The sequence below is a fragment of the Salmo salar genome, chromosome ssa03 (assembly GCF_905237065.1).
Source record: "Salmo salar chromosome ssa03, Ssal_v3.1, whole genome shotgun sequence".
NCBI classification, from domain to species: domain Eukaryota; kingdom Metazoa; phylum Chordata; class Actinopteri; order Salmoniformes; family Salmonidae; genus Salmo; species Salmo salar.
In genome coordinates this window covers 47,782,974-47,809,746 of record NC_059444.1, presented here as the reverse complement: position 1 = coordinate 47,809,746, position 26,773 = coordinate 47,782,974, and the positions used below count along the sequence as shown (strand labels likewise).

The following is a 26,773-nucleotide window of genomic DNA, read 5'->3' as shown; positions in this document are numbered from 1 at the left end:
GAGTACATAGCTACATTGCACATTCAGAAATCCCTTGGTTGGTTTGTCATTGTTTTTATTTTGATCTTGACGCATCATCATTTTGTTACCGATGGTATCATTTATAAACTAATCCTTTTTGTAATGTGCCTGAGCTATGGAGAAAAGTATTCATTTTAATTTAGCCTTTCATGTGAAACATATTCAAGCTTGAGAATTAAATAAAGTACTTATTCAACTATTGGCCTCATCTTATGTGCTTGTTTGACTATTTAATATGAACATTCTCCATGAATAAACATCCATTTCAATGTGAAACTACACAGTTAACTGAGAAGGTAAACACTTGGAAGTGATGATTAATCATGGATCAATGAAGTACACAATTTCTTTAATTGATGATGAACTTGTTTATCTGATCCACATTGAAACCTCTACCCACTAGCCACTTGTGTAGAGGAATTGATAGGTTGATAAGAAGTATAAGCAAAATTATAGAAATCCCACCTAGTTTACTAGGATCATGATGAGCATAAAGGTTGTCGCCTGATGAAATGGTGAAGATGTAATAAATGTGTAATGTCTTAATTCTTATCTCACAGATTATTAACACCAGTTTTTTGTGCGGTATTTAAAAAAAAAAAAATTGCCTATGGTGACTATTGTTACTTTGAAAATAAGTAATAAATAACCAATGTTAAATTTTGTTTATTCTGCAAATAATATCAAAAAATTATACAACAGGCCTAAGTATGTTGGAACTTCTTTTAGTCAGTCAAGGTTTGTTACAGTTTAAGAAAGATACACGAAAACAGAAATAGATGTCCAGAACAGAAGCACTTGATGCTAAAACAAGGATACCTCTAAACTCAAGTTTCATTAAAAACCATTCTGTGCAGTTCTCATCTTGTACCCCAGTACCAAAAACCTATTGGATAGGCCTACAGTCAGTCTCTCTCGCTCTTCACACACCAGGGATCCTCACACTAGAGGATCGGCTGGGTCGATATCTGTCCAGTCAGGATTTTAACCCCACGCCCTCCCTATGTCTGCTGGAGTCCAAATCCCAACCACATCTCTCCCCTACTTTTCTGCTCCAAATCCATCCACTTCTCCCTCCAACTGCAGCAGGGCCGGCAGCAGAGAGGAGGACGGAGAGAGAGAAACATATCCTCTACTCCCACCCCTTCCTCTGTGAATCCTGCATTTAGAGTCTCAACTGGAACTTGTCGTTTGAAGGAGAAAATGGTGGATTGGAGGATGTGGTGGTTTCAAGTGCCATCTTCAGCATAGCGGAGTGTTGGAGAGAAATATGGGAGTTGGGGGGCACCTCTCTCCATCCCTCCATCACTCACTCACTCCTCTTCCCTGCTCAGACTAAGATCCTCAGTCTGTCCCTGCGACAAAAAATCAAATTAAAATAAACCTTACATGGGTAATTAGTGTGGTGCCACTTTATACCCTGACTGTACAAAACATAAAGAACATCTGCTCTTTCCATGACAGACTGACCAGGTGAAAGCTATGATCCCTTATTGATGTCACCTGTTAAATCCACTTCCAAATCAGTGTAGATGAAGGGGAGGTGACAGGTTAAAGAAGGATTTTTAAGCCTTGAGACATGTGTGCCATTCAGAGGGTGAATGGGCAATACAAAATATTTAAATGCCTTTGAACGACACACCGGTTTTAGTGTGAAGATCTGCAATGCTGCTGGGTTGTTCCACACTCAACAGTTTTCCGTGTGTATCAAGAATGGTCCACCACCCAAAGGACATCCAGCCAACTTGACAACTGTGGGAAACATTGGGAGTCAACATTGGCCAGCATTCCTGTGGAACGCTTTTGACACCTTGTAGAGTCCATACCCCGATGAATTGAGGCTGTTCTGAGGGCAAAAGGGGGTGCAACTCAATATTAGAAAGGTGTTCCTAATGTTTTGTAAACTCAGTGAATGTCAATGATAAGTGTAATATGTCAATATTCAAAACATACATATACCAAGAAAATAATGCAGACTACATATCAAATAAAAATTGGTGGGAAACCAACTACCTTTTACAGGATTCAGTCTTGTTTTCCCGCACTCCTCTCCTCATCCCCCTTACGTTCCTCCACACACCGACTGCTCCATCTTCTCCTCTTTCACCACCCCCTCTCCTTGGACCGGCTCCGCCACTCCTCCCTCCATGGGTGCCGTGGTTGCTGGGCTGGCTGTTACAGTTACTCCCCCCACCCCGGGTGTCTCCCCTGCTTCCCCCCTATCCTTCCCCTGCAGAAGTAGAGGAACCTGGGTAGTAAACCAGCGTCGTACCAGCTCCTCTGTTAGCCCACTAGCCTGTGCCAGCTCCAACACCTGTAGAGGACAGACACAGTCTGTTACATATTACCAGTGACATGAATTATGCTACTCAAAATATAGACACACAGGCAACATGTGAGTATTGACAATTGCTAGTCACACGTAGGGCTGAGGTGGTCAGGAAATTTCGTCAGCAGGTGATTGTCACGCAAATAACTGTAGGTCTCATGGTAATTGACCGTTAATTAACATAAACACATTTAGCATCTCCTGGCTTCCACACAAACTACTGATGCAGACCTTTGGAACATCTACATTTAAAAAAGTATAATACATCCATGTAATATACCCTACACCTTCACAACACATCCATTATTATTATTAGACAGGTCGAAAGAAGCATGATATGAAGAAAATTTAGTCTAGTTCAGAAGCAAAGAACAGCATATTGTGAAAATGATCTTCCCCAAACTTGAAACTCATGTGCTGCTTATGTATACCAGTTAGGCTCTGCACTTTATGTGTCGGGGGGGCTAGGGTCAGTCTGTTATATCTGGAGTATTTCTCCTGTCTTATCCGGTGTCCTGTGTGAATTTAAGTATGCTCTCTCTAATGCTCTCTTTCTTTCTTTCTCTCTCTCGGAGGACCTGAGCCCTAGGACCATGCCTCAGGACTACCTGGCATGATGAATCCTTGCTGTCCCCAGTCCCCCTGGCCGTGCTGCTGCTCCAGTTTCAACTGTTCTGCCTGCGGCTATGGAACCCTGACCTGTTAACCGGACATGCTACCTGTCCCAGACCTGCTGTTTTCAACTCTCTAGAGACAGCAGGAGCGGTAGAGATACTCTCAATGATCGGCTATGAAAAGCCAAATGACATTTACTCTGGAGGTGCTGACTTGTTGCACCCTCGACAACTACTGTGATTATTATTATTTGACCATGCTGGTCATTTATGAACATTTGAACATCTTGGCCATGTTCTGTTAATCTCCACCCGGCACAGCCAGAAGAGGACTGGCCACCCCTCATAGCCTGGTTCCTCTCCAGGTTTCTTCCTAGGTTTTGGCTTTTCTAGGGAGTTTTTCCTAGCCACCGTGCTTCTACACCTGCATTGCTTGCTGTTTGGGGTTTTAGGCTGGGTTTCTGTACAGCACTTTGAGATATCAGCTGATGTAAGAAGGGCTATATAAATAAATTTGATTTGATTTGTAAAGCGGAATAATAGACTCAATTTTAAGAAGTTATTGGCCACTTTATTCGTCATACAAACCTTATCATAACATATAGGCCAATGGGCAGGCTACAAGAGCTGTGCTACAATGATTAGGAAAAGTCAACAACAAAAAGTCAGTTTGTTACATCATTCAGGTGATAATATATAATTCACAAGTGATAGGCTAATATTGTCACCCATCAGACTATTCTTGACACATTTGCATTGACGTCAGAGTGATTAGAGGGACAATAGTGTGCTGAGTACCAGGCAGTTAGCTAGTTTGGTAGGTTACTAATGACCATCAGCAGCATCAGAGCTTGGAGAAGCCTAATTACTGTGACTAAACAGTCATATGGAATTTGACTGTCTTTAACTCTTGATCGCTGGTGTAGCGGTAATATGGTCACCGCAACAGCTCTAGTCACACTTTACATTCAGGTGCACAAATACCAGGTTATTACATTTGTTGTTGTATGTGTCGAACTGCTTTGCTTTATCTTGGCCAGGTCGCAGTTGTAAATGAGAACTTGTTCTCAACTGGCCACCTGGTGAAATAAAGGTGAAATAAAATAAATAAAACTACATAGTAACGCAGTGTAAATAGCTAATTAGACTGTGTGTCAAAGTCTTGTGTTTGATATGCTGCCTACATAGCTGTATGTACAGTTGAAGTCGGAAGTTTACATACACCTTAGCCAAATACATTTAAACAATTCCTGATATTTAATCCTAGTAAAAATTTCCTGTCGTAGGTCAGTTAGGATCACCACTTTATTTAAAAAATGTGAAATGTCAGAATAATAGTAGAGAAAATGATTTATTTCAGCTTTTATTTCTTTCATCACATTCCCAGAGAGTTAGAAGTTTACATACACTCAATTAGTATTTGGTAGCATTGCCTTTAAATTGTTTAACTTGGGTCAAACATTTCGGGAAGCCTTCCATGAGCTTCCCACAATAAGTTGGGTGAATTTTGGCCCATTCCTCCTGACAGAGCTGGTGTAACTGAGTCAGGTTTGTAGGCCTCCTTGCTCGCACACACTTTTTCAGATCTGCCCACAAATTTTCTATGGGAATGAGGTCGGGGCTTTGTGATGGCCACTCCAATACCTTGACTTCATTGTACTTAAGCCATTTTGCCACAATTTTGGAAGTATGCTTGGGGTCATTTTCCATTTGGAAGACCCATTTGCAACCAAGCTTTAACTTCCTGACTGATGTCTTGAGATGTTGCTTAAATATATCCACATCATTTTCCTACCTCATGATGCAATCTATTTTGTGAAGTGCACCAGTCCCTCCTGCAGCAAAGCACCCCCACAACATGATGCTGCCACCCCCGTGCTTCACGGTTGGGATGGTGTTTTTCAGCTTGCAAGCCTCCACCTTTTTCCTCCAAACATAACAATGGTCATTATGGCCAAACAGTTCCAATTTTGTTTCATCAGACCAGAGGACATTTCTCCCAAAAGTACGATCTTTGCCCCCATGTGCAGTTGCAAACTGTAGTCTGGCTTTTTTATGGCAGATTTGAAGCAGTGGCTTCTTCCTTGCTGAGCGGCCTTTCAGGCTATGTCGATATTGGACTCGTTTTACTGTGGATATAGATACTTTTGTAACTGTTTCCTCCAGCATCTTCACAAGGTCCTTTGCTGTTGTTCTGGGATTGATTTGCACTTTCGCACCAAAGTACGTTCATCTCTAGGAGACAGAACGCGTCTCCTTTCTGAGTGGTATGATGGCTGCGTGGTCCCATGGTGTTTATACTTGGGTACTATTGTTAGTACAGATGAACATGGTACCTTCAGGCATTTGGAAATTGCTCCCAAGGACAACCAGACTTGTTGAGGTCTACAATTTCTTTTCTGAGGTCTTGGCTGATTTATTTAGATTTTCCCATGATGTCAAGCAAAGAGGCATTGAGTTTGAAGGTAGTCCTTGAAATACATCCACAGGTCCACCTCCAATTGACTCAAATTAGGTCAATTAACCTATCAGAAGCTTCTAAAGCCATAATTTTTTGGAATTTTCCAAGCTGTTTTAAGGCATAGTCAACTTAGTGGATGTAAACTTCTGACCCCCTGGAATTGGGATACAGTGTATTACAAGCAAAATAATCTGCCTCTAAACAATTGTTGGAAAAATGACTTGTGTCATGCACAAAGTAGATGTACTAACTGACTTGCCAAAACTATAGTTTGTTAACAAGAAATTTGTGGAGTGGTTGAAAAACAAGTTTTAATGACTCCAACCTAAGTGTATGTAAACTTCCGACTTCAACTGTAACTCCCCACTTGAGTTTTGCATTTGGGCAAAAAACTATGTGAGTTTTAACCACACACAGGATTTACTACAGGGTTTCCCAATCTCGGTACTCTGAACCCCAAGAGGTGCACATTTAGTTTTTTGCCCTAGCACTATACAGCTGATTTAAATAAAAAACTCATCATCAAGCTTTGATAATTTGATCAACTGTGTAGTGTTAGGGCAAAAACTAAAACATACCCTTGGGGTCTCGAGGACCGAGTTTGGAAAACGCTGCCCTACTAACTGCTATTTCACTTCTCAATAATCATGCAAATACCGCACGAGTAGGCTACCTAGCTGGTGGAACAGCTCTGGGCAGCCGAACGTTTTAGGCTCACTATTATTCCTTGCATGTCGATTGTGTACAACATGATATCTGCATGTAGCCTTACACCCCTCCTGGAAAAAAAGGGGTGTAAGGCTACATGCAGATAGACATGTTGACCATGTCTTTAGCATTGATTTAATTTTGTATTTATTGTAGTAGGGGGAAGCGGCAGCGGAGCACTGAGCAGAAGCTACGTTGGCAGCGGAATAAATAACTATGTAAAAAGAAAATCCTGCGCATGTGCAGAAATATCCGTATCATTAGCCACGGCAAGTCGGGTTCTAGAAAATCCAGAACAGCAGCCACTCTGTAATATAAAAAATCTTGATCCGAGATAATGGGAGAGTCGTACCTGTTCCTCCTCCAGACTCCCATGAGCCTCCAGATGGGCCTTTAGAATCTGAGTGTCTCCCCTCTGGAAGTCCTCTTCCAGGACCATGGTCTGGTAGGCCTCTAGCCACTTCAGCTGGCCGTTCTTCTGCACGTAGCGACAGTCACCAAACCAGCGCACCACCTCGGGCCTGGGCAGCCCCGTGGAAGAAATCAGCTCGTCATATTGGACCGCACTGGGCCACTGGGTCCGGGAAAACACCTGCTTCAGGAGGTGGAGCTGCCCTAACGTCTTCTTGCCCCGGATAGGGGAGTGTTTGGGGGATGTGGAGGGCTTGAGGGCAGGGGTGGAAGATTGTGCTGCTGGTTTTGGGGTTGTAGAGGCAGAGGGTTTGGGTGATGTGGTTGGATTTGGGGTTAGAGATGGAATTGTGGCTGGAACAGGGGTGAGGGTTGGGGCTGGGGAGGGTTCTGGGGTAAGGGTTCGGGGAAATAGGGTAGGCATCGTAGGGCTGTCTGCCTGCCCTGCCTCAGTCTCCATTTTGCCATTGGACTCAGTCACTTTGAGCATCTTCAGGTTGATCTTAATGGGGTTCACCTTCAGCTCTGAGCCTGAACCATCCTCCTTCTGCCTCTCCTCCGCATCCTCCTCATTCTTCACCCCGGCATCATCATTACTCTTACCTCCCACCTCCCCTACATCCATCTCCTCCTCCTCCTCTTCCTCCCTCTCTAACTCCTCTTTCTTCTTCTCAGCAGCGACTCTCTTCCTGCGTTCAGCAAACCAGCTGTGGATCTCTCTGCGGGTCATCTTGGTTTCAGACCGGAGGTGGTCCACCTCCTCTCCGGAGGGGTCAGGGTCCTGGCTGAAACTGGCCTCCAGCGCCCTCACCTGGTGGGGTAGAGAGGAGATTACTGTAGGGTAGATGAGCGTAAGTTTCTCATGTCACAGTGAGCAAATTTGATTGGCAGTAAATACACATTAAAGGGATACTTAACCGATATGAGATTTTAAAAAATCTTATGGAACACTAAGCTATGTGTAGATAAACTAAGTCATAATCATCACAGTCACACCACCACTCACCTGCTGAGGGTCCCTCTCTTTGTAGCGGATGGCTGTGAAGTCTGGGGAGGGGGGTCTGGGGGGCCGTCTGGACGGGGTGGTTGGGGAAGTGGGCATCTGTGAGGGAGGGGAGCTGAGGGCTGCCAACCCCTGCTGTTTTTTTGGGGGGGGTTCATTGGGAGTGGCAGTGTCCAACAGGTCCATGGGGGTACCACTGTTACCACTGGGGGTCCCAGATCGGGTGGTTGCACTAGCCGACCCGGGTGTGGTTGGAGTGCTACCACCACCCTGAACGCCCGTACTTGAACGCCCCCCCTTGAGGTTGCGGAAGTGATAGCGGCGGTCGCTGAACCACTTGCGGACCTCGCGCATGGTCAGGCCGGTGAAGGAGATGAGACGGTCCACCTCCTCCTGGTTGGGGAACTGGTTGTTAGTGAAGCTCTTTTTGAGTGCCCACAGTTGCTCCACTGACTTCTTGTTCTTGTAGAAGCTAGGGTCCAGGAAGGTGTTGGGGAGCGTTCGGGAACTTGGGGTTCCACTGGCAACCGTGCTCCCACTTGGTGCCAGGGAAGAATGTTTGGTGGAGGGGGAAGAAGCCACCTCTGTTTTGGTGGTGGTGGGGTTACTGGTGGTGTTTGTGGAGGTTGTAGGGGGAGGAGTAGCTGTGACTGTGGGACCACAGGTCAGGGTGGTGGTTGATTTGTTGTTGCTCAAGCTGCTGCTGTTAGTATCTTTGCTGCTATTGGGTTTGTTGTCAATGGTGCTTTTGATATCAGCGATGACTCTACTCTCACTGATCATTTTATCAATAGTACTGTTGTGGCTTTTGCTGCCGACATTGCGCCTACTGTCAGTGCTGATGCTTTTAACCATACTGATAGCATTGCTGTTGCTTTTACCATTGAGAATAGCAATAGCAAGATTGATTTTACCATTGGTGTTGATGGCTTTGCCATTGGGATTGCTATGAATGTTGTTCCCTCGGTTGTTGCCAAGGCTAAAGTTAATAACACTAGCATGGCTACTGAAACTACTACTACCACTGCTGATACTACTAGTACTCCCTCCACCATTACTACTACTACTACTGATGTTGCTTCCACTGCTACTGCTCCCCACTGTCCCCCCTGCCATGCTGATCCCCTTATCCGCCACCAGGGCGGCGGCAGGCCGGGCCTGCACCATAGGCCGGGCCGCAGCTTGATGCTTGGGTGTGACCGCCAGGGCCATGGGGGCACTGCTGACCTGGATGCTATTGGCCATCATGGGCTGGGTGACAATCACCCCTCCCTGGCCCACCAGAGAGCTCTGGAGGATGTGAGGGATCCCCGTAGGACCCAGAGAGGCAGGCAGGACCGTGATGGTATGCTGGGCCTGGGTCTGGCCACGGTGTAGTGTCTGGTGCTGGGTGCTAGGTGGCGCAGTCTGTATGATGGTGTTGAACATCTTCCTCCTGGCCTCCTCAATCTCTTCTGGAGACCAGCTAATGCCCTGCTTGAGTCTCTGGGCGGTGAACCAGATTTTGATCTGCTCCTCTGGGAACTTGGTAACCACGGTGAGGTAGCAGAGCTCTGCCTTGGTGGGGTAGGGGAACTTACTGAAGGATGTCTTGAGGAAGGAGGACGAGTCCATGGAGGCATTGTAGGTTGGGATACTGCTCAGAGGGATCATCACCTGGACCACAGAAGGTAGAAACATATTTTATGTAGTACCAAAATCGTAATTACAGAATTTACACTACTTCATGGAACTATTTCATATGAAACAGGAGAAGATTTACACTCAGCTCAAAAGACACTAAAAAACATGTATTTGTAATAATGTGTACCTACACTGCCTATAAAGTCTTCATATAAAGTGGGACCAACACAATTTAATCAAAGGGGGAATTGTACCTTGGGCATGTTCTTGGAGGAGGTGGAGTAAGAGGAGGTGGAGGAGAAAGCTGAGGAGACAGTGATGGGAGCTGTCTGATGGTGAAAGTTCCTGTTCTGGATCACGGACACAACCTGGTTCAGAGAATAGAAAAAAAACTTTGAATTGCATTCAACTCCCTGAGGGAAGATGTACACATTCTGGCAAAGTAATTAAATAAAACATTGAACCAAATAAGTTCAATAATTCTCATTTGCAGTAATGAACTTACCAGTACCCGAAACGCAGCAAAAATGTATGTACTAAGTACCTGTGTGATGGCGGTCTTGAGCATGGGCAGAGCCCCCGAGTCGTTCACTATCTGAATAGCTGAGGGCAGCGTGACCTTGGTGACCGTCCCATTGTGCACTATGGTAGGGACGTGAGTAACCGTCACTTTGGGGGTCTCTTTTCTCTCGGTCTCTTTGGAGGCAGAGATGGAGAGGGGTGGGGGGTCTGAGGAGGGTTCATCAGGGGAAGAATGGGACACCACAATCCTCTTGGACTCTGACTTGCCCTTCAGCATCCTCATGATGGGGGTCTTGGTGATGGAGATCTCTGTGTCCCTCATTGTCTCTGTCCCTGTGACCAGACTCTGCTCCACCACCAACCTCATGTCCCTCTTCCTCAGCTGTAGGGTGGTGCTCACAGTGCTGAGATGGACCCGAGCGTTGTGCAGGGCCAGGCCCTCGAACTTGGCTGCCGACACCCCACAGTCCATGCACTGGAAGCTGGGGTCAGCTCTGAAGTCCGGGTGGCCACTGTAGACGTGGTCCAGGAACAGGTTGAGGTCCTGGCTCTCAAAGTTACAATGCCTGCATGTGTAGGTGCCGCCCCAGTCTTTGACAATGTCGCCCCCCTCAAGCCTGGAGGACTCAACTGGGGATCGCTCCATCGGGATCTGCCTGTTACCGCCCACGGGGTAGCCTTGGTCCCAGGCCTGGGCTTGTCTGAGGAGGAAAGGAGGGTCTGACAGCCACGAGTCCTGCTCCAGCTCCTCACGGAGGTGAATGGTCTTATTGGGGATCATACAGGGGGTGGTGGACTTCCTCTTGCTGGCCATGGTTGGAGAAGAGGGTGGGAGTTGGTTGTGGTAGCCGACCGAGGAGTACGGGGGTCGGGTTGTGGTTCAGTTGGGGTTGGGGTCCTGATTATAGACAAGCCATTGGGAGGGGAGCGTGGGAGAACATGACCATGAGTTGTTTTCTCACGTCACAGTGTGCGTGTGTGTGTGTGTGTGTGTGTGTGTGTGTGTGTGTGTGTGTGTGTGTGTGTGTGTGTGTGTGTGTGTATGCGTGTATGTATGTATGTATGTATGTATGTATGCATGCATGCATGCATGTATGCATGTATGTATGTATGTATGCATGCATGTATGTGTGTTCCTTTCAGGGAGCCAGAGAAGAACCTGCAAATAAGATGAAGAGAAAAAAAAAATTACAAGTTTAATTAATCATACATCATGTATGATTAATTAAACTATGTGCTAAGTCAAAAGTTTGGAGACCTACTCAAAGGGATTTTCTTAATTTTTTTCTATATTGTAGAATAATAGTGAAGACATCAACACTATGAATTAACACATATGGAATCATGTAGTAACCCAAAAAGTATTAAACAAGGGGCAGAACGGCAGATTTTTACCTTGTCAGCTCTGGGATTCGATCCAGCAACCTTCCGGTTACTGGCCCAACACTCTAACCAAAGAAACCACAACTAAACGACACCAATAATAAGAAGAGACTTGCTTGGGCCAAGAAACACGAGCTATGGACATTAGACCGGTGGAATTCTGTCCAAATTAGATTTTTGTTTCCAACCGCCGTGTCTCTGTGAGACACAGAGTAGGTGAGCGAATGAACTCCGCATGTGTGGTTCCCACCATGAAGCATAGAGGAGGTGTGATGGTGTGGGGGTGCTTTGCTAGTGATACTGTCTGTGATTTATTTAGAATTCAAGGCACACTTAACCAACATGGCGACCAGAGCATTCTGCAGCGATACGCCATCCCATCTGGTTTGTGCTTAGTAGGACTATCATTTGTTTTTCAACAGGACAATGACCCAATACACCTCCAGGCTGTGTAAGGGCTATTTTAGGGTGAAGGAGTGCTGCATCAGATGACCTGTCCTCCACAATCACCCGACCTGAATCCAAGTGAGACGGTTTGGGATGAGTTGGACCTCAGAGTGAAGGAAAAGCAGCCAACAAGTGCTCAGCATATGTGGGAACTCCTTCAAGACTGCTGGAAAAGCATTACAGGTGAAGCTGGTTGAGAGAGTGCCAAGAGTGTGCAAAGCTGTCATCAAGGCAAAGGGTGGGTACTTTGAAGAAGCTAAAATATATTTTAATTTGTTTAACACTTTTTTGGTTACTACATGATCCCATATGTGTTATTTCATAGTTCACTATTATTCTACAATGTAGAAAGTAGTAAAAAAAATTTAAAAAATTACCTTGAATGAGTATGTGTCCAAACTTTTGATTGATACTGTATAAGACAATGTGGAGAGAGAGAGAAAGAGTACACAGAGAAATCAGTGAGGAAATGCATTCATAAAAATGTGCCCAGAAACACATTTTACACTACACAATGAAATTCCTCCAAGTCATTTAATATTATCTGGTTTGGAGATGTCTTAAATGGTGGTACCATTATCTACTGTATAATATAAACAAACATATTTGATGCCTTCATGTTTTGGTATTCTTGTTTGTCAATATAGTGTGCTGCTTTTAAAATTCAACTCACAAGCCAAGTAACAATGTTTTTATAGGGCTATAGGCCAATGTACAGTATTAGGGCTGACTCCATTTAGTCGACAAGCTGTTGGTCAACAGTGATTTCTTTAGTAGCAAAAAAAAAGTAGCATGGTGTACAAGACATCTGTCTGAGTGGATGATCCATTTGTATTTGTATTTATTATGGATCCCCATTAGTGGCTGCCAAGGCAGCAGCTACTCTTCCTGGGGTCCAGCAAAATTAAGGCAGTTACACAATTTTAAAAACATTACAATACATTCACAGATTTCACAACACAGTGTGCCCTCAGGCCCCAACTCCACCACTACCACATATCTACAATACAAAGTCCACGTGTACGTGTGTGTATAGTGCTTATGTTATCGTGTGTGCATGCATGTGTCTGTGCCTATGTTTGTGTTGCTTCACAGTCCCCGCTGTTCCATAAAGTGTATTTTAAAATCAAATGTTACTGCTTGCATCAGTTACTTGATGTGGAATAGTTCCATGAAGTTATGGCTCTATGTAGTACTGTGCGCCTCCCACAGTCTGTTTTTCACTTGGGGACTGTGAAGAGACCTCTTGTGGCATGTCTTATGGGGTATGCATGGGTGTACGAGCTGTGCACCAGTAGTTCAAACAGACAGCTCGGTGTATTCAACATGTCAATACCTCTCATAAATATAAGTAGTGATAAAGTCAATCTCTCCTCCACTTTGACATGTTAGCTCTCTGTGTACATCCAAGGGCCAGCCATGCTGCCCTGTTCTGAGTCAATTGCAATTTTCCTAAGTCCTTTTTTTGTGGCACCTGACCACACGACTGAACAGTAGTCAAGGTGCGACAAAAGTAGGGCCTATAGGACCTGCCTTGTTGTTAGTGCTGCTCTACCAGATCATATCATGGTAGAGTAGCGCTTTATTATGGACAGACTTCTCCCAATCTTAGCTACTGTTGCATCAATATGTTATGACCATGACAGTTTACAATCTAGGTTTACTCCAAGCAGTTTAGTCTCCTCAACTTGCTCAATTTCCACAATATTTATTACAAGATTTAGTTGAGGTTTAGTGAATGATTTGTTCCAAATACAATGCTTTGCCATTGTGGAGGCAGTGGGGATTGCACAGTCCATCAGTCTAAGACATTTGCTACTGAAAATTAAATATGGTTATATTACATAAGAACAATGGTGCAACACTAATAAAAATTATATTTTATAACAAATGCGCTGCCACCACCATAATTCACCATAGGGATTGTGCCAGGTTTCCTCCAGACGTGACCCTTGGCATTCAGGCCGAAGAGTTCAATCTTGGTTTCATCAGACCAGAGAATCTTGTTTCTCATGGTCTGAAAGTCCTTTAGGTGCCTTTTGGCAAACTCCAAGCGGACTGTCATGTGCCTTTTACTGAGGAGTGGCTTCTGTCTAGCCACTCTACCATAGAGGCCTGATTGGTGGAGTGCTGCAGAGATGGTTGTCCTTCTGGAAGGTTCTCCCATCTCCTCAAAATAAACTCCCGAGCTCTGTCAGAGTGACCACCGGGTTCTTATTAACCTCCCTGACCCAGGCCCTTCTCCCTAGATTGCTCAGTTTGGATGGGCGGCCAGCTCTGGGAAGAGTCTTGGTGGTTCCAAACTTCTTCCATTTAAGAATGATGGAAGCCACTGTATTCTTGGGGACCCTCAATGCTGCAGACATTTTTGGTACCCTTCCCCAGATCTGTGCCTTGACACAATCCTGTTTCGGAGCTCTACGGACAATTATTTTGACCTTGGTTTTTGCTCTGACATGCACGGTCAACTGTGAGACCTTTTATATAGACAGGTTTGCGCTTTTCCAAATCATGTCCAATCAACTGAATTTACCACAGGTAGACTCCAATCAAGAGACATCTAAAAAATGATCAATGGAAACAGGATGCACCTGAGCTCAAGCAAAGGGTCTGAATACTTTTGTAAATAAGGTATTTCTGTTTTAAAGTTGTAATACCTTTGCTAAAATTTCTAAAAACCTGTTTTCACTTTGTCATTATGGGGTATTGTGTATAGATTTCTGAGGATTTGTATTTATTTAATACATTTTAGAATAAGAGTGTAACATAACAAAATGTGGAAAAAGTCAAGGGGCCTGAATACTTTCTGAAGGCACTGTATAGGCTACTGTATCAATCAATCAATCATTCGTTCATGTCATCACGAGTCATTCATGATTTTAAATGCTATTAAACATTTCAGTTTTAAAATAAAGTGAGCCTTGAATAATTAGCTTAAACAATAAACTTCTCCATTTCGGAAATTGCATTCACGACTGAATTAGTTAGATTTTTTTAGTCTTTGCTGCAACAAAGGCTTAGCAAGAAAACTTTACAGACTCCCTGGTATGCTTATAATTAATTCAAATATTGTTTACTTTGTTCCAAAAGGTCAGAAAAAATATATTGTAATCTATACAGCACCTGTTTGGCACACAGCGCTTGCTCCTTAACATTTTCTTGATTTCCAGTATTTTCCACAACTAGTCAAATTTATTCCACACATCTGATTTTCCCTTTACCTCCTGAGCAACCAGTAAACCTTATTTGTCACGTCCTCTGCATCCATTTTGCTGTCACGTGTTACGGTGTTTAGAATTTGTTATAAACAAGTCATTGATGTGATTATGATATGCTATAGGTCAGGTCCCATTGTGCCCTATTTGGACAGGATTAGTTTTACTGGGAGAGGTCAGGAAATGTAATTCTGTGCACAAGCACTAAACACCACATCTGTCATTTTTGTCCCGTCCGAATCTGCCATGTCAGTCATTTTTACATGGCAGGAGAGTAACAATTACAGTAGGGCTGGGCGATATGGCCAAAATATCATATCATATGGTATTTTTCAAATTTTGGACGGTATGACGCTATTTTATGTTTTTGATTAATAAAAGTTCTAAATTTGCTTTATGAGTTGTGTGTGACCATTGGGTGGCAACACATATATTGTAAATTATTTCAAATGGGTCTTTCTCCATTCTGATTGTTTTATACTGTTCAATTCAACCTAAAATAATTTCCTGCATTTTTATCAATTTCTGCATTTCCTGCACTCATTTGAGATCATTTCCACGATGTGAGCAAAAATACTAGGCCTTATTTTAACTAAATGTTGCAATTGCGATATAGATCAAAACACATGGGTGAACTTTTGGAATCATGGAAATATAACGTTTATTATAGTTAGAATATAGATAATAGTGGGCACTTTGAATACAGTGTTGTTTGATATGACAATGAATGAAAATGCCATGGACAAGTTATTGTGACAGGGTAGGAACCAAAGTGATGTTCAGTGTTTCCTAGGGGACCCTATAACCTTTGGCTACATTAAATCTTTATTCATATAGCCAACAAATTCAAGCTTTGCCTATTCCTCCTTGATATAGAAGATACTGTTGCACAAACAACATGCTGATTTAGGCCTCCACCAGCACTGGTATCAGGCTGTATTAGCTCGCTACGTTTGCTCTGACTCAGTACTTTTATTAGTTCGTTTTCTAGCCAGCTAACTAGCATTAGTGGCTAACACGATGTAGCTTTACTTGCTAAGAAATTACAAACTGGCAGTTTGCAAATGTAAGAAACACAAATTAATATTGTAATTATTGAACACTTGTGGATTTATATTAAGATCAAATTGGAAACAACATTGTTGCATGTGCTGCATTGACCATGCAGACTGAACAAAAGTATCTCGTGGTCAAGCAACAAATGCACTCTTGATTGACAGGGGGTGCGACTAGGTCTGTGTGGAAAGCGGCGTGGAGAGAGAGACAGGAGAGACTCGAGTAGCGGAGTAAACTATAAAGATGGACGTTACACACGGCGTATCATATTTATCAAACCAAACATTCAAATACCGTTATAGAAGGTAAAGGAAAAACCCAAACCGGTCCGTGCATCACTACCGGTATATAGTAAAATACGGTACACCGCCCAGCCCTACATTCTAGCTAGAATAACCTACGTTTTTTTGGCGAACTCCAATGTCCTCTGATAATACTAAGTCCCGTGCTAATCGACATCCCTGTGTTTTGAGAGAAGTGTCCGAGTTTGACAGGTGTTGCTCGCGGTTTTAGCATGAAAACAATAACTTATTCGATAAATTGAACTAAGTGCTGCACATAAGCTATATGCATGACCTAAATGTAGCCTATCAAGTTTCATAGTGAATGCTTTTGTTCATACAGGTTTTGTGCATATGAATTGAATATTGCAAAATGCATCAGTATTGAGCATATTTAATACAACCCTTGCTGTTAATAGATCACAACGCAGCATACAAATGACCTAAACGTTTGAAAATGATAAATTAACTTTCTCATCAATAGCCTTAAAATGCATCTAAACAGGGGCGGAAATCCCGGGGGGGGGACACGACCCCCCCATCCTGGGAAAAATACGACCCCCCCAATATATCACTGAAACATAACTATGTAATTTAAATATTAATAATAGGCAATGAAAGCAATTGTGCTGATTATAGACACTTAATAGCGCGTTTTTAAGTTTCAAAAGATTACGACCCCCCCACCCTTTGCCTCACAATGGTTTGATCCACTGCCAGTTCCTTAGCTTGCTACGTAACTGCCGTGAGTTTCATCCAGTCAATCGCGCACACACACACTAGCTGAATATGCAGAGCTAGCGCGCAAATATTAACTATTAAGCTAGCTAGTACCTATTCCATTTATGTGGCGTCGTCAAAGATGGAATCAGCATGCAGATGATGTAAGTTAGTGCTTCAAAGTCCCTGTGATAAGGTTAGCGATAAACTGAAGTCCAAACTGAACAGAACTACACTCTCATCTACCATTGTCTTAAATATATTTAATGGTCTCGTTGCAAAAGCTAAATTGTCGCAAGGGAACTTTTATTTATTTAATTTCACCTTTATTTAACCCGGGTAGCAAAGATTATAGCAAACACCACTGAAACTGAATTGGTGCTCGCTAGCTTTGCAAATTCAGCTATTGTTGGAAGCCAGCCAATATGAAACAAACTATTAAAATTACAAAAGGTTGCAGCATATGTTGTGTAAATGGTGAACTCATACAGCTGTCAACTCTTGTCATTTTAATCCGTTTCACATTTGCTAGCTACCTTTTAGATTGGATTGCGTCCTACCTGACAGGTCGCTCCTACCAGGTGGCGTGGCGAGAATCTGTCTCCGCACCACGTGCTCTCACCACTGGTGTCCCCCAGGGCTCTGTTCTTGGCCCACTCCTATTCTCGCTATACACCAAGTCACTTGGCTCTGTCATATCCTCACATGGTCTCTCATATCATTGCTATGCAGATGACACACAATTAATCTTCTCCTTTCCCCCTTCTGACAACCAGGTGGCGAATCGCATCTCTGCATGTCTGGCAGACATATCAGTGTGGATGACGGATCACCACCTCAAGCTGAACCTCGGCAAGACGGAGCTGCTCTTCCTCCCGGGGAAGGACTGCCGTTCCATGATCTCGCCATCACGGTTGACAACTCCCTTGTGTCCTCCTCCCAGAGTGCTAAGAGCCTTTGCGTGACCCTGGACAACACCCTGTCGTTCTCCACCAACATCAAGGCGGTGACCCGATCCTGTAGGTTCATGCTCTACAACATTCGCAGAGTACGACCCTGCCTCACACAGGAAGCGGCGCAGGTCCTAATCCAGGCACTTGTCATCTCCCGTCTGGATTATTGCAACTCGCTGTTGGCTGGGCTCCCTGCCTGTGCCATTAAACCCCTACAACTCATCCAGAACGCCGCAGCCCGTCTGGTGTTCAACCTTCCCAAGTTCTCTCACGTCACCCCGCTCCTCCGCTCTCTCCACTGGCTTCCAGTCGAAGCTCGCATCCGCTACAAGACCATGGTGCTTGCCTACGGAGCTGTGAGGGGAACGGCACCTCCGTACCTTCAGGCTCTGATCAGGCCCTACACCCAAACAAGGGCACTCCGTTCATCCACCTCTGGCCTGCTCGCCTCCCTACCTCTGAGGAAGCACAGTTCCCGCTCAGCCCAGTCAAAACTGTTCGCTGCTCTGGCACCCCAATGGTGGAACAAGCTCCCTCACGACGCCAGGACAGCGGAGTCAATCACCACCTTCCGGAGACACCTGAAACCCCACCTCTTCAAGGAATACCTGGGATAGGATAAAGTAATCCTTCTAACCCCCCCCTTAAAAGATTTAGATGCACTATTGTAAAGTGGTTGTTCCACTGGATATTATAAGGTGAATGCACCAATTTGTAAGTCGCTCTGGATAAGAGCGTCTGCTAAATGACTTAAATGTAAATGTAAATGTATTGCTGTTGTGATTAGTTGTGTAGTTTTGGGTACCGGTAGTTAGGAGTACGGCAAACACCTTATTTCTTTGGTTCCTCAATATACATTTACCATATTACAATGTAGGCTATGTGTTACAGCACTACTTTTGGTGTCCCCCTCAGGAATTGCTCTTGAGAAAATGTCCCCTCCAAAGTGGATATCAGATTTTCGCCCCTGCATCTAAACTGCAATTGCACTGTTTAGCGCAAATCTGAAGGCTGGGGGGCATTTAGGACATACTGCGGATTGCTAAAATATCCTAATGATTATGATCACACTTCCACAATTCAATTATTATGGAGACACTATACGAAAGATGGTTTGGTATGGTTTAGAAACTTGGGAACCAAGCTGGAGTTATCAATGTGGCCCTATCACCTGGACATGTTGAAATACTGCATCTTCACGCATAGAATAGAAACCTCCAGGCTTCCGTCATAACAGTCAATTTATTAAGACATTTTTATTTTTATTACAGGGGGCAGTTTGGAAAAAAAACGAACCCCTCCGAATAGTCCTCTGGAATAACGGACATTCTGGAGTAATAATTACATAACCAACGTTCTCCAGTAATACTGGTCCCGTGCAAATAGGTCTTTGGTCACGTGCATGCAAAGCATACATGTGTCACGTAAAGAGAGCAATGGTAAAGGGAATGTTTTTTCTAAACAAATGACGGATTTCAATAACAGAATTTTTCAGTCAGAAATGGCTGTAATTTTGCTGCAGCTTTAGCAACACAGAAGGTGCGATAAACAGTTTGATGTTCTGTGGTGGTCGCTGCAGCAGGGAGGAGAGAGAGACAACGGGGGATAGTCACTCGCTGTCTTTTTTTTATCAAATTAATTGCTGGACGGTTCTCCTCTAGTCATGTGTGTGTCTTAAATATTTAATCAAACATTGTGCTTAAAGCATCAGACAAGCTCAGTGAATATAGTTGATTTGATGATTAAAACACATAGGATGTATCAATATATGAAAAAAAACACGACGAAAGAACAGACTAAGATTGGTCGACTAAGATTTTTTTGACGGGGACAGCCCTACAATATAGTGAACCCCAGTCTTTCCTCGCTCCCCTTCCAGTCTCTCAATCTTCTGTAAAGAGAGCTCCTATCCCATGCCATCCCCTCTCCTCTCCCTTCCCCCACCGCTCACTGTCCTCCTTTCACTTCCCCTCCTTCATACACACTGCACTCTGGACAATTTTAAAACACTGCATGACACAGTTCCACACTTATAGGCTCGCCAAACAATTCACAGCACAAAAGCTTTGTGAACATTTTCAGATCTGTAGCAGGACCTTCACTCTACAGGATTTTGGGAGCCTTCATTTTGGAAAGGTGATATTCGCATTAGGCATGCGGATGGCGCACACATTCACAGACAGACTCAATCTCCTCTCTATAATATCCAAACCTCTACGTAACAACTACACCCCCCCCACTCCTTTCCTTCCCCTCTCCCCAAGAGGCATTGGTGCAGTACTGGAGGACAGCTCTAGGGAAATTACTCCCAACAGCACAAACCTGACAGCACCCACACACACGCAGTCCTTCAGCCCAATGCCAGAGTAACTTCCATCAGCACAATGAATCCCCCAACCCTGTGCAGACGTGTCCACTGTGCACTATAGGTCAGCGCATAATAATCACATTTTCCCTACGCCCATCATGAGGTTGCTACAGCTAAGCCTATGAATAAATGTTTACAACGTAGGTGCACAGGTCGAGAGAAATTTTAATCATCAAGGTGACGGACATTGACACATTCAAAACCGCTTTGCACACATTTTTCAGCATATACAGTTGAAGTCGGAAGTTTACATACACCTTAGCCAACTACATTTAAACTCAGTTCTTCACTATTCCTGACATTTAATCTAAGTAAAGATTCCCTGTCTTAGGTCAGTTAGGATCACCACTTTATTTTAAGAATGTGAAATGTCAGAATAATAGTAGAGAGAATGATTTATTTCAGCTTTTATTTCTTTCATCACATTCCCAGTGGGTCAGAAGTTTGCATACACTCAATTAGTATTTGGTAGCATTGCCTTTACATTGTTTAACTTGGGTAAAACGTTTCAGGTAGCCTTCCACAAGCTTCACACAATAAGTTGGGTGAATTTTGGCCCATTTCTCCTGACAGAGCTGGTGTAACTGGGTCAGTTTTGTAGGCCTCCTTGCTCACACACACTTCTTCAGTCCTGCCCACACATTTTCTATAGGATTGAGGTCAGAGCTTTGTGATGGCCACTTCAATACCTTGACTTTGTTGTACTTAAGCCATTTTGCCACAACTTTGGAAGTATGCTTGGGGTCATTGTCCATTTGGAAGACCCATTTGTGACCATATGTTGCTTCAATATATCCACGTAATTTTCCTTCCACATGATGCCATCTATTTTGTGAAGTGCACCAGTCCCTCCTGCGGCAAAGCACCCCCACAACATGATGCTGCCACCCCCATGCTTCACAGTTGGGATGGTGTTCTACAGCTTGCAAGCCTTCCCCTTTTTCCTCCAAACATAATGATGGTCATTATGACCAAACAGTTCTATTTTTGTGTCATCAGACCAGAGGACATTTCTACAAAAAGTACAACCTTTGTCCCCATGTGCAGTTGCAAACCATAGTCTGTTTTTTTTTATGGCAGTTTTAGAGCAGTGGCTTCTTCCTTGCTGAGCGGCCTTTCAGGTTATGTTGATATAGGACTCGTTTTACTGTGGATATAGATACTTTGTACCTGTTTAATCCAGCATCTTCACAAGGTCCTTTGCTGTTGTTCTGGGATTGATTTGCACTTTTTGCACCAAAGTACGTTCATCTCTAGGAGACAGAATGTGTCTCCTTCCTGAGCGGTATGACGGCTGCGTGGTCTCATGGTGTTTATACTTGCGTACTGTCTGTTTGTTTGTACAGATGAACATGGTACCTTCAGGCATCTGGAAATTGCTCCCAAGGATGAACCTGACTTGTGGAGGTCTACACTTTTTCTTGGCTGATTTCTTTTGATTTTCCCATGATGTCAATGCAAAGAGGCACTGAGTTTGCCTTGAAATACATCCACAGGTACACCTCCAATTGACTCAAATTATGTCAATTAGCCTATCAGAAGCTTCTAAAGCCAATGCATCATTTTCGGGAATTTTCCAAGCTGTTTAAAGGCACAGTCAAGTATGTAAACTTCTGACCCACTGGAATTGTGATACAGTGAATTATAAGTGAAATAATCTGTCTGTAAACAATTGTTGGAAAAATTACTTGTGTCATGCATCCTAACCAACTTTCCAAAACTATAGTTTATTAACTTGTTAGGGCTAGGGAGCAGTATTTGCACGTCCGGATAAAAAAACGTACCTGATTTAATCTGGTTACTACTCCTGCCCAGTAACTAGAATATGCATATAATTGTTTGATTTGGATAGAAAACACCCTAAAGTTTCTAAAACTGTTTGAATGGTATCTGTGAGTATAACAGAACTCATATGGCAGTCAAAACCCTGAGACAAATCCTGACAGGAAACTGAAATCTGATGTGTGGATATCACTTCAAACATTTGCCATTGAAACACACAGGGGCTTGGGATACATTTCGCACTTCCTAAAGCTTCCACTAGATGTCCCCAGTCTTTACAAAGTGGTTTGAGCCTTCTACCATCAAAATTGACTGAAAGAGAGGATGTTTACCTTTGTCACAGGGGATGGGCCATTACCAATGTGATGTCGGCGCCCATGGATACTCTCCCTTTTCGAAACGTTTTGAAAGACAATGCAACCGTCCCAATGGAATATTATTGAAGCCCTGGTTGAAAAAGCCCCTAAAGATTTATGTTATACAACATTTGACATGTTTGAACGAACTTAAATATATATTTTTTGCTCATTCCTGACGACAAGTCAGACGCACACGGTACATTTTCACTAGCCTTCGGAGCGCGCTAACACTATTGGGACATAAATTATTAACTTTTTTGAACAAAACTACATTTGTTATGGACCTGGAATTCCTAGAAGTGCCTTCTGATAAAGATAATCAAAGGTAAGGGATTATTTACAATAGTATTTTTGATGGTTGATCGTTCCAAGATGGCTCCAACATTTACAGCCTAGACTTTTTTTCTGGGCATACCACGTCGTTTATTGCAAAGTGTGATTTCCCAGTAAAGTTATTTTTAAATCTGGCAAAGAGATGGCATTCAAGACATGTTAATCTATAAGTCTTTGAATGACAATATTACATTTTAACAATGTTTTCGAATAGTAATTTTGTAAATTGTAGCGCTGATCATCGGAAGCATTTGAGGGAAAAGTTTTTTCTGAACGTCATGCGCCGATGTAAAATGCTGTTTTTATATATAAATATGAACTTTATCGAACAAAAAATGCATGTGTTGTGTAACATGATGTCCTAGGAGTGTCATCTGATGAAGGTTGTCAAAGGTTAGTGCTGCATTTAGCTGTGTTTTGGGTATTTGTGATGCATGCTAGTTGCTTTGAAAATGGCTGTGTGATTATTTCTGGCTGGGTACTCTGCTGACATAATCTAATGTTTTGCTTTTGCTGTAAAGCCTTTTTGAAATCGGACAACGTGGTTCGATTCAGGAGAGGTGTATCTATAAAACGGTGTAAAATAGTCATATGTTTGAGAAATTGAAGTTATAGCATTTATGAGGTTTTGCATTTAGCGCGACGCGATTCCACTGGCTGTTGATTAGGGTGGGACGCAAGCATCCCACTGGCCCAGACAGGTTTTAACAAGAAATTTGTGGAGTGGTAAAAAAACGAGTTTTAATGACTCCAACCTAAGTGTATGTAAACTTCCGACTTCAACTGTAGCTGACCTGGGGTGTAATCATTAGTCCAACAGTTGCAACAGAGAGTTTCTATTGGACAAATTCAGGTATTTAGTTCCATTTGCTAACACGACCTGGCCAAGATAAAGCATAGCAATTCGACACATACAACTACACAGAGTTAAACATGGAATAAACAAAACATACAGTCAATAATACAGTAGAAAAAAAGAAAACAAAAAGTCTATATACAGTAAGTGCAAATGAGGTAAGATAAGGGAGTTAAGGCAATAAATAGGCCATGGTGGCGAAGTAATTACAATATAGCAATTAAACATTGGAATGGTAGATGTGCAAGTAGAGATACTGGGGAGCAAGATAAATACATAAATACAGTATGGGGATGACGTAGATAGATGGGCTGTTTACAGATGAGCTATGTACAGGTGCAGTGATCTGTGAGCTGCTCTGACAGCTGGTGCTTAAAGCTAGTGAGGGAGATATGAGTCTCCAGCTTCAGTGATTTTTGCAGTTTGTTCCAGTCATTGGCAGCAGAGAACTGGAAGGAAAGGCGATCAAAGGAGGAATTGGCTTTGGGGGTGACCAGTGAGGTAAACCTGCTGGAGCGCGTGCTACGAGTGGGTGTTGCTATGGTGACCAGTGAGCTGAGATAAGGCGGGGCTTTACCTAGCAGAGACTTGTAGATAACCTGTAGCCAGTGGGTTTGGCGACGAGTATGAAGCGAGGGCCAACCAATGAGAGCGTACAGGTCGCAGTGGTGGGCAGTGAATGGGGCTTTGGTGACAAAACGGATGGCACTGTGATAGACTGCGTCCAATTTGTTGAGTAGAGTGTTGGAGGCTATTTTATAGATGACATCGCCAAAGTCGAGGATCGGTAGGATCGTCAGTTTTACAAGGGTATGTTTGGCAGCATGAAAGGAGGCTTTGTTGCAGTATAGGAAGCCAATTCTAGATTTAATTTTGGATTGGAGATGCTTAACGTGAGTCTGGAAGGAGAGTTTACAGTCTAACCAGACACCCAGGTCTTTGTAGTTTTCCACGTATTCTAAGTCAGAGCCATCCAGAGTAGTGATGCTGGACGGGCGGGCAGGTGTGGGCAGTGATCGATTGAAGAGCATGCATTTAGTTTTACTTGCGTTTAAGAGCAGTTGGAGGCCACGGAAGGAGAGTTGTATGTCATTGAAGCTCAGAGGGAGGTTAGTTAACACAGTGTCCAAAGAGGGGCCAGAAGTATACAGAATGGTGTCATCTGCGTAGAGAATCACCAGCAGCAAGAGCGACATCATTGATGTATACAAAGAAGAGAATCGGCCCGAGAATTGAACCCTGTGGCACACCCATAGAGACTGCCAGAGGTCCGGACAACAGGCCCTCCAATTTGACACATTGAACTCTATCAGAGAAGTAGATGGTAAACCAGGCGAGGCAATCATTTGAGAAACCAAAGGCTGTCGAGGCTGCCAATAAGAATGTGGTGATTGACAGAGGCGAAAGCCTTGGCCAGGTCGATGAATACGGCTGCACAGTAATGTCTCTTATCGATGGCGGTTCTGATGTTGTTTAGGACCTTGAGCGTGGCTGAGGTGCACCCATGACCAGCTCTGAAACTAGATTGCATAGCGGAGAAGGTACGGTGGGATTCGAAATGGTCGGTAATCTGTTTGTTAACTTGGCTTTTGAAGACCTTAGAAAGACAGGGTAGGATAGATATAGGTCTGTAGCAGTTAGGGTCTAGAGTGTCACCCCCTTTGAAGAGGGGGATGACTGCGGCAGCTTTCCAATCTTTGGGAATCTCAGACAATACGAAAGAGAGGTTGAACAGGCGTTGCAACAATTTCGGCAGATAATTTTAGAAAGAGAGGGTCCAGATTGTCTAGCCCGGCTGATTTGTAGAGGTCCAGATTTTGCAGCTCTTTCAGAACACCAGCTATCTGGATTTGGGTGAAGGAGAAATGGTGGGGGATTTGGCAGGTTGCTGTAGAGGGTGCCGGGCAGTTGATCGGGGTAGGGGTAGCCAGGTGGAAAGCATGGCCAGCCATAGAGAAATGCTTTTTGAAATTCTCAATTATAGTGGATTTATCTGTGGTAACAGTGTTTCCTAGCCTCAGAGCAGTGGGCAGCTGGGAGGAGGTGCTCTTATTCTCCATGGACTTCACTCTCCCAGAACTTTGAATTTGTACTACAGGATGCAAATTTCTGTTTTAAAAAGCTAGCCTTAGCATATTTGTTCCTAACTTCCCTGAAAAGTTGCATATCACGGGGGCTATTCGATGCTAATGCAGAACGCCACAGGATGTTTTTGTGCTGGTCAAGGGCAGACAGGTCTGGAGTGAACCAAGGACTATATCTATTCCTAGTTCTACATTTTTTGAATGGGGCATGCTTATTTAAGATGGTGAGGAAGGCACTTTTAAAGAATAACCAGGCATCCCCTACTGATGAAATTAGGTCAATGTCATTCCAGGATACCCCGGTCAGGTCGATTAGAAAGGCCTGCTCGCAGAAGTGTTTTAGGCAGCATTTGACAGTGATGAGGGGTGGTCGTTTGGTCACCGACCCATTACGGATGCAGGCAATGAGGCAGTGATCGCTGAGATCTTGATTGAAAACAGCAGAGGTGTATTTGGAGGGCGAGTTAGTTAGGATGATATCTATGAGGGTGCCCGTGTTTCCGGATTAGGGGTTGTACCTGGTAGGTTCATTGATAATTTGTGTGAGATTGAGGGCATCAAGCTTAGATTGTAGGATGGCCGGGGTGTTAAGCATGTCCCAGTTTAGGTCACCTAGCAGCACGAGCTCTGAAGATAGATGGGGTGCAATCAATTCACATATGGTGTCGAGGGCACCGCTGGGGGCAGAGGGTGGTCTATAGCAAGTGGCAACAGTGAGAGACTTGTTTCTGGAAAGGTGAATTTTTAGAAGTAGAAGCTCGAATTGTTTGGGTACAGACTTGGATAGTAATACAGAACTCTGCAGGCTCTCTCTGCAGTAGATTGCAACACCGCCCCCTTTGGCAGTTCTATCTTGGCGGAAAGTGTTATAGTTAGGGATGGAGATTTCAGGGTTTTTGGTGGTTTTCCTAAGCCAGGATTCAGACACGGCTAAGACATCTGGGTCGGCAGAGTGTGCTAAAGCAGTGAGTAAAACATACTTAGGGAGTAGGCTTCTAATGTTAACATGCATGAAACCAAGGCTTTTACGGTTACAGAAGTCATCAAAAGAGAGCGCCTGGGGAATAGGAGTGGAGCTAGGCACTGCAGGGCCTGGATTCACCTCTACATCACCAGAGGAACAGAGGAGGAGTAGGATAAGGGTACGGCTAAAAGCTATGAGAATTGGTCGTCTATGACGTCCAGAATAGAGAGTAAAAGGAGCAGGTTTCTGGGGGCGATAAAATAGCTTCAAGGTTTAATGT

General features: G+C 43.8%; 1 protein-coding gene across 9 annotated transcripts in view; it reads right to left on the bottom strand.

The window, feature by feature from the left end:
* Positions 1-671: 671 nt before the first annotated feature.
* The window catches only part of LOC106600628 (zinc fingers and homeoboxes protein 3), a 46,627-nt gene continuing 20,525 nt past the window's right edge, over positions 672-26,773 (bottom strand). Inside the window, exons 2-9 of one of the 9 annotated variants that reach the window (XR_006769144.1) lie at positions 11,900-11,934; positions 9,715-10,851; positions 9,425-9,538; positions 7,551-9,203; positions 6,486-7,355; positions 2,035-2,335; positions 1,664-1,867; positions 672-1,376 (exon numbers count right to left, since the gene is read on the bottom strand). Coding sequence is in view for 5 of the 9 variants with exons in the window: in XM_014192122.2 (XP_014047597.1) it covers positions 2,084-2,335; positions 6,486-7,355; positions 7,551-9,203; positions 9,425-9,538; positions 9,715-10,506 (3,681 nt within the window). In the remaining 4 variants the exon portion in view is untranslated. Of the gene's footprint in view, positions 1,868-2,034; positions 2,336-6,485; positions 7,356-7,550; positions 9,204-9,424; positions 9,539-9,714; positions 10,852-11,899; positions 11,935-26,773 lie in introns of all 9 variants that reach the window. The other 8 variants (XR_006769145.1, XR_001327861.2, XR_001327862.2 and 5 more) reach the window with 8 other exon arrangements.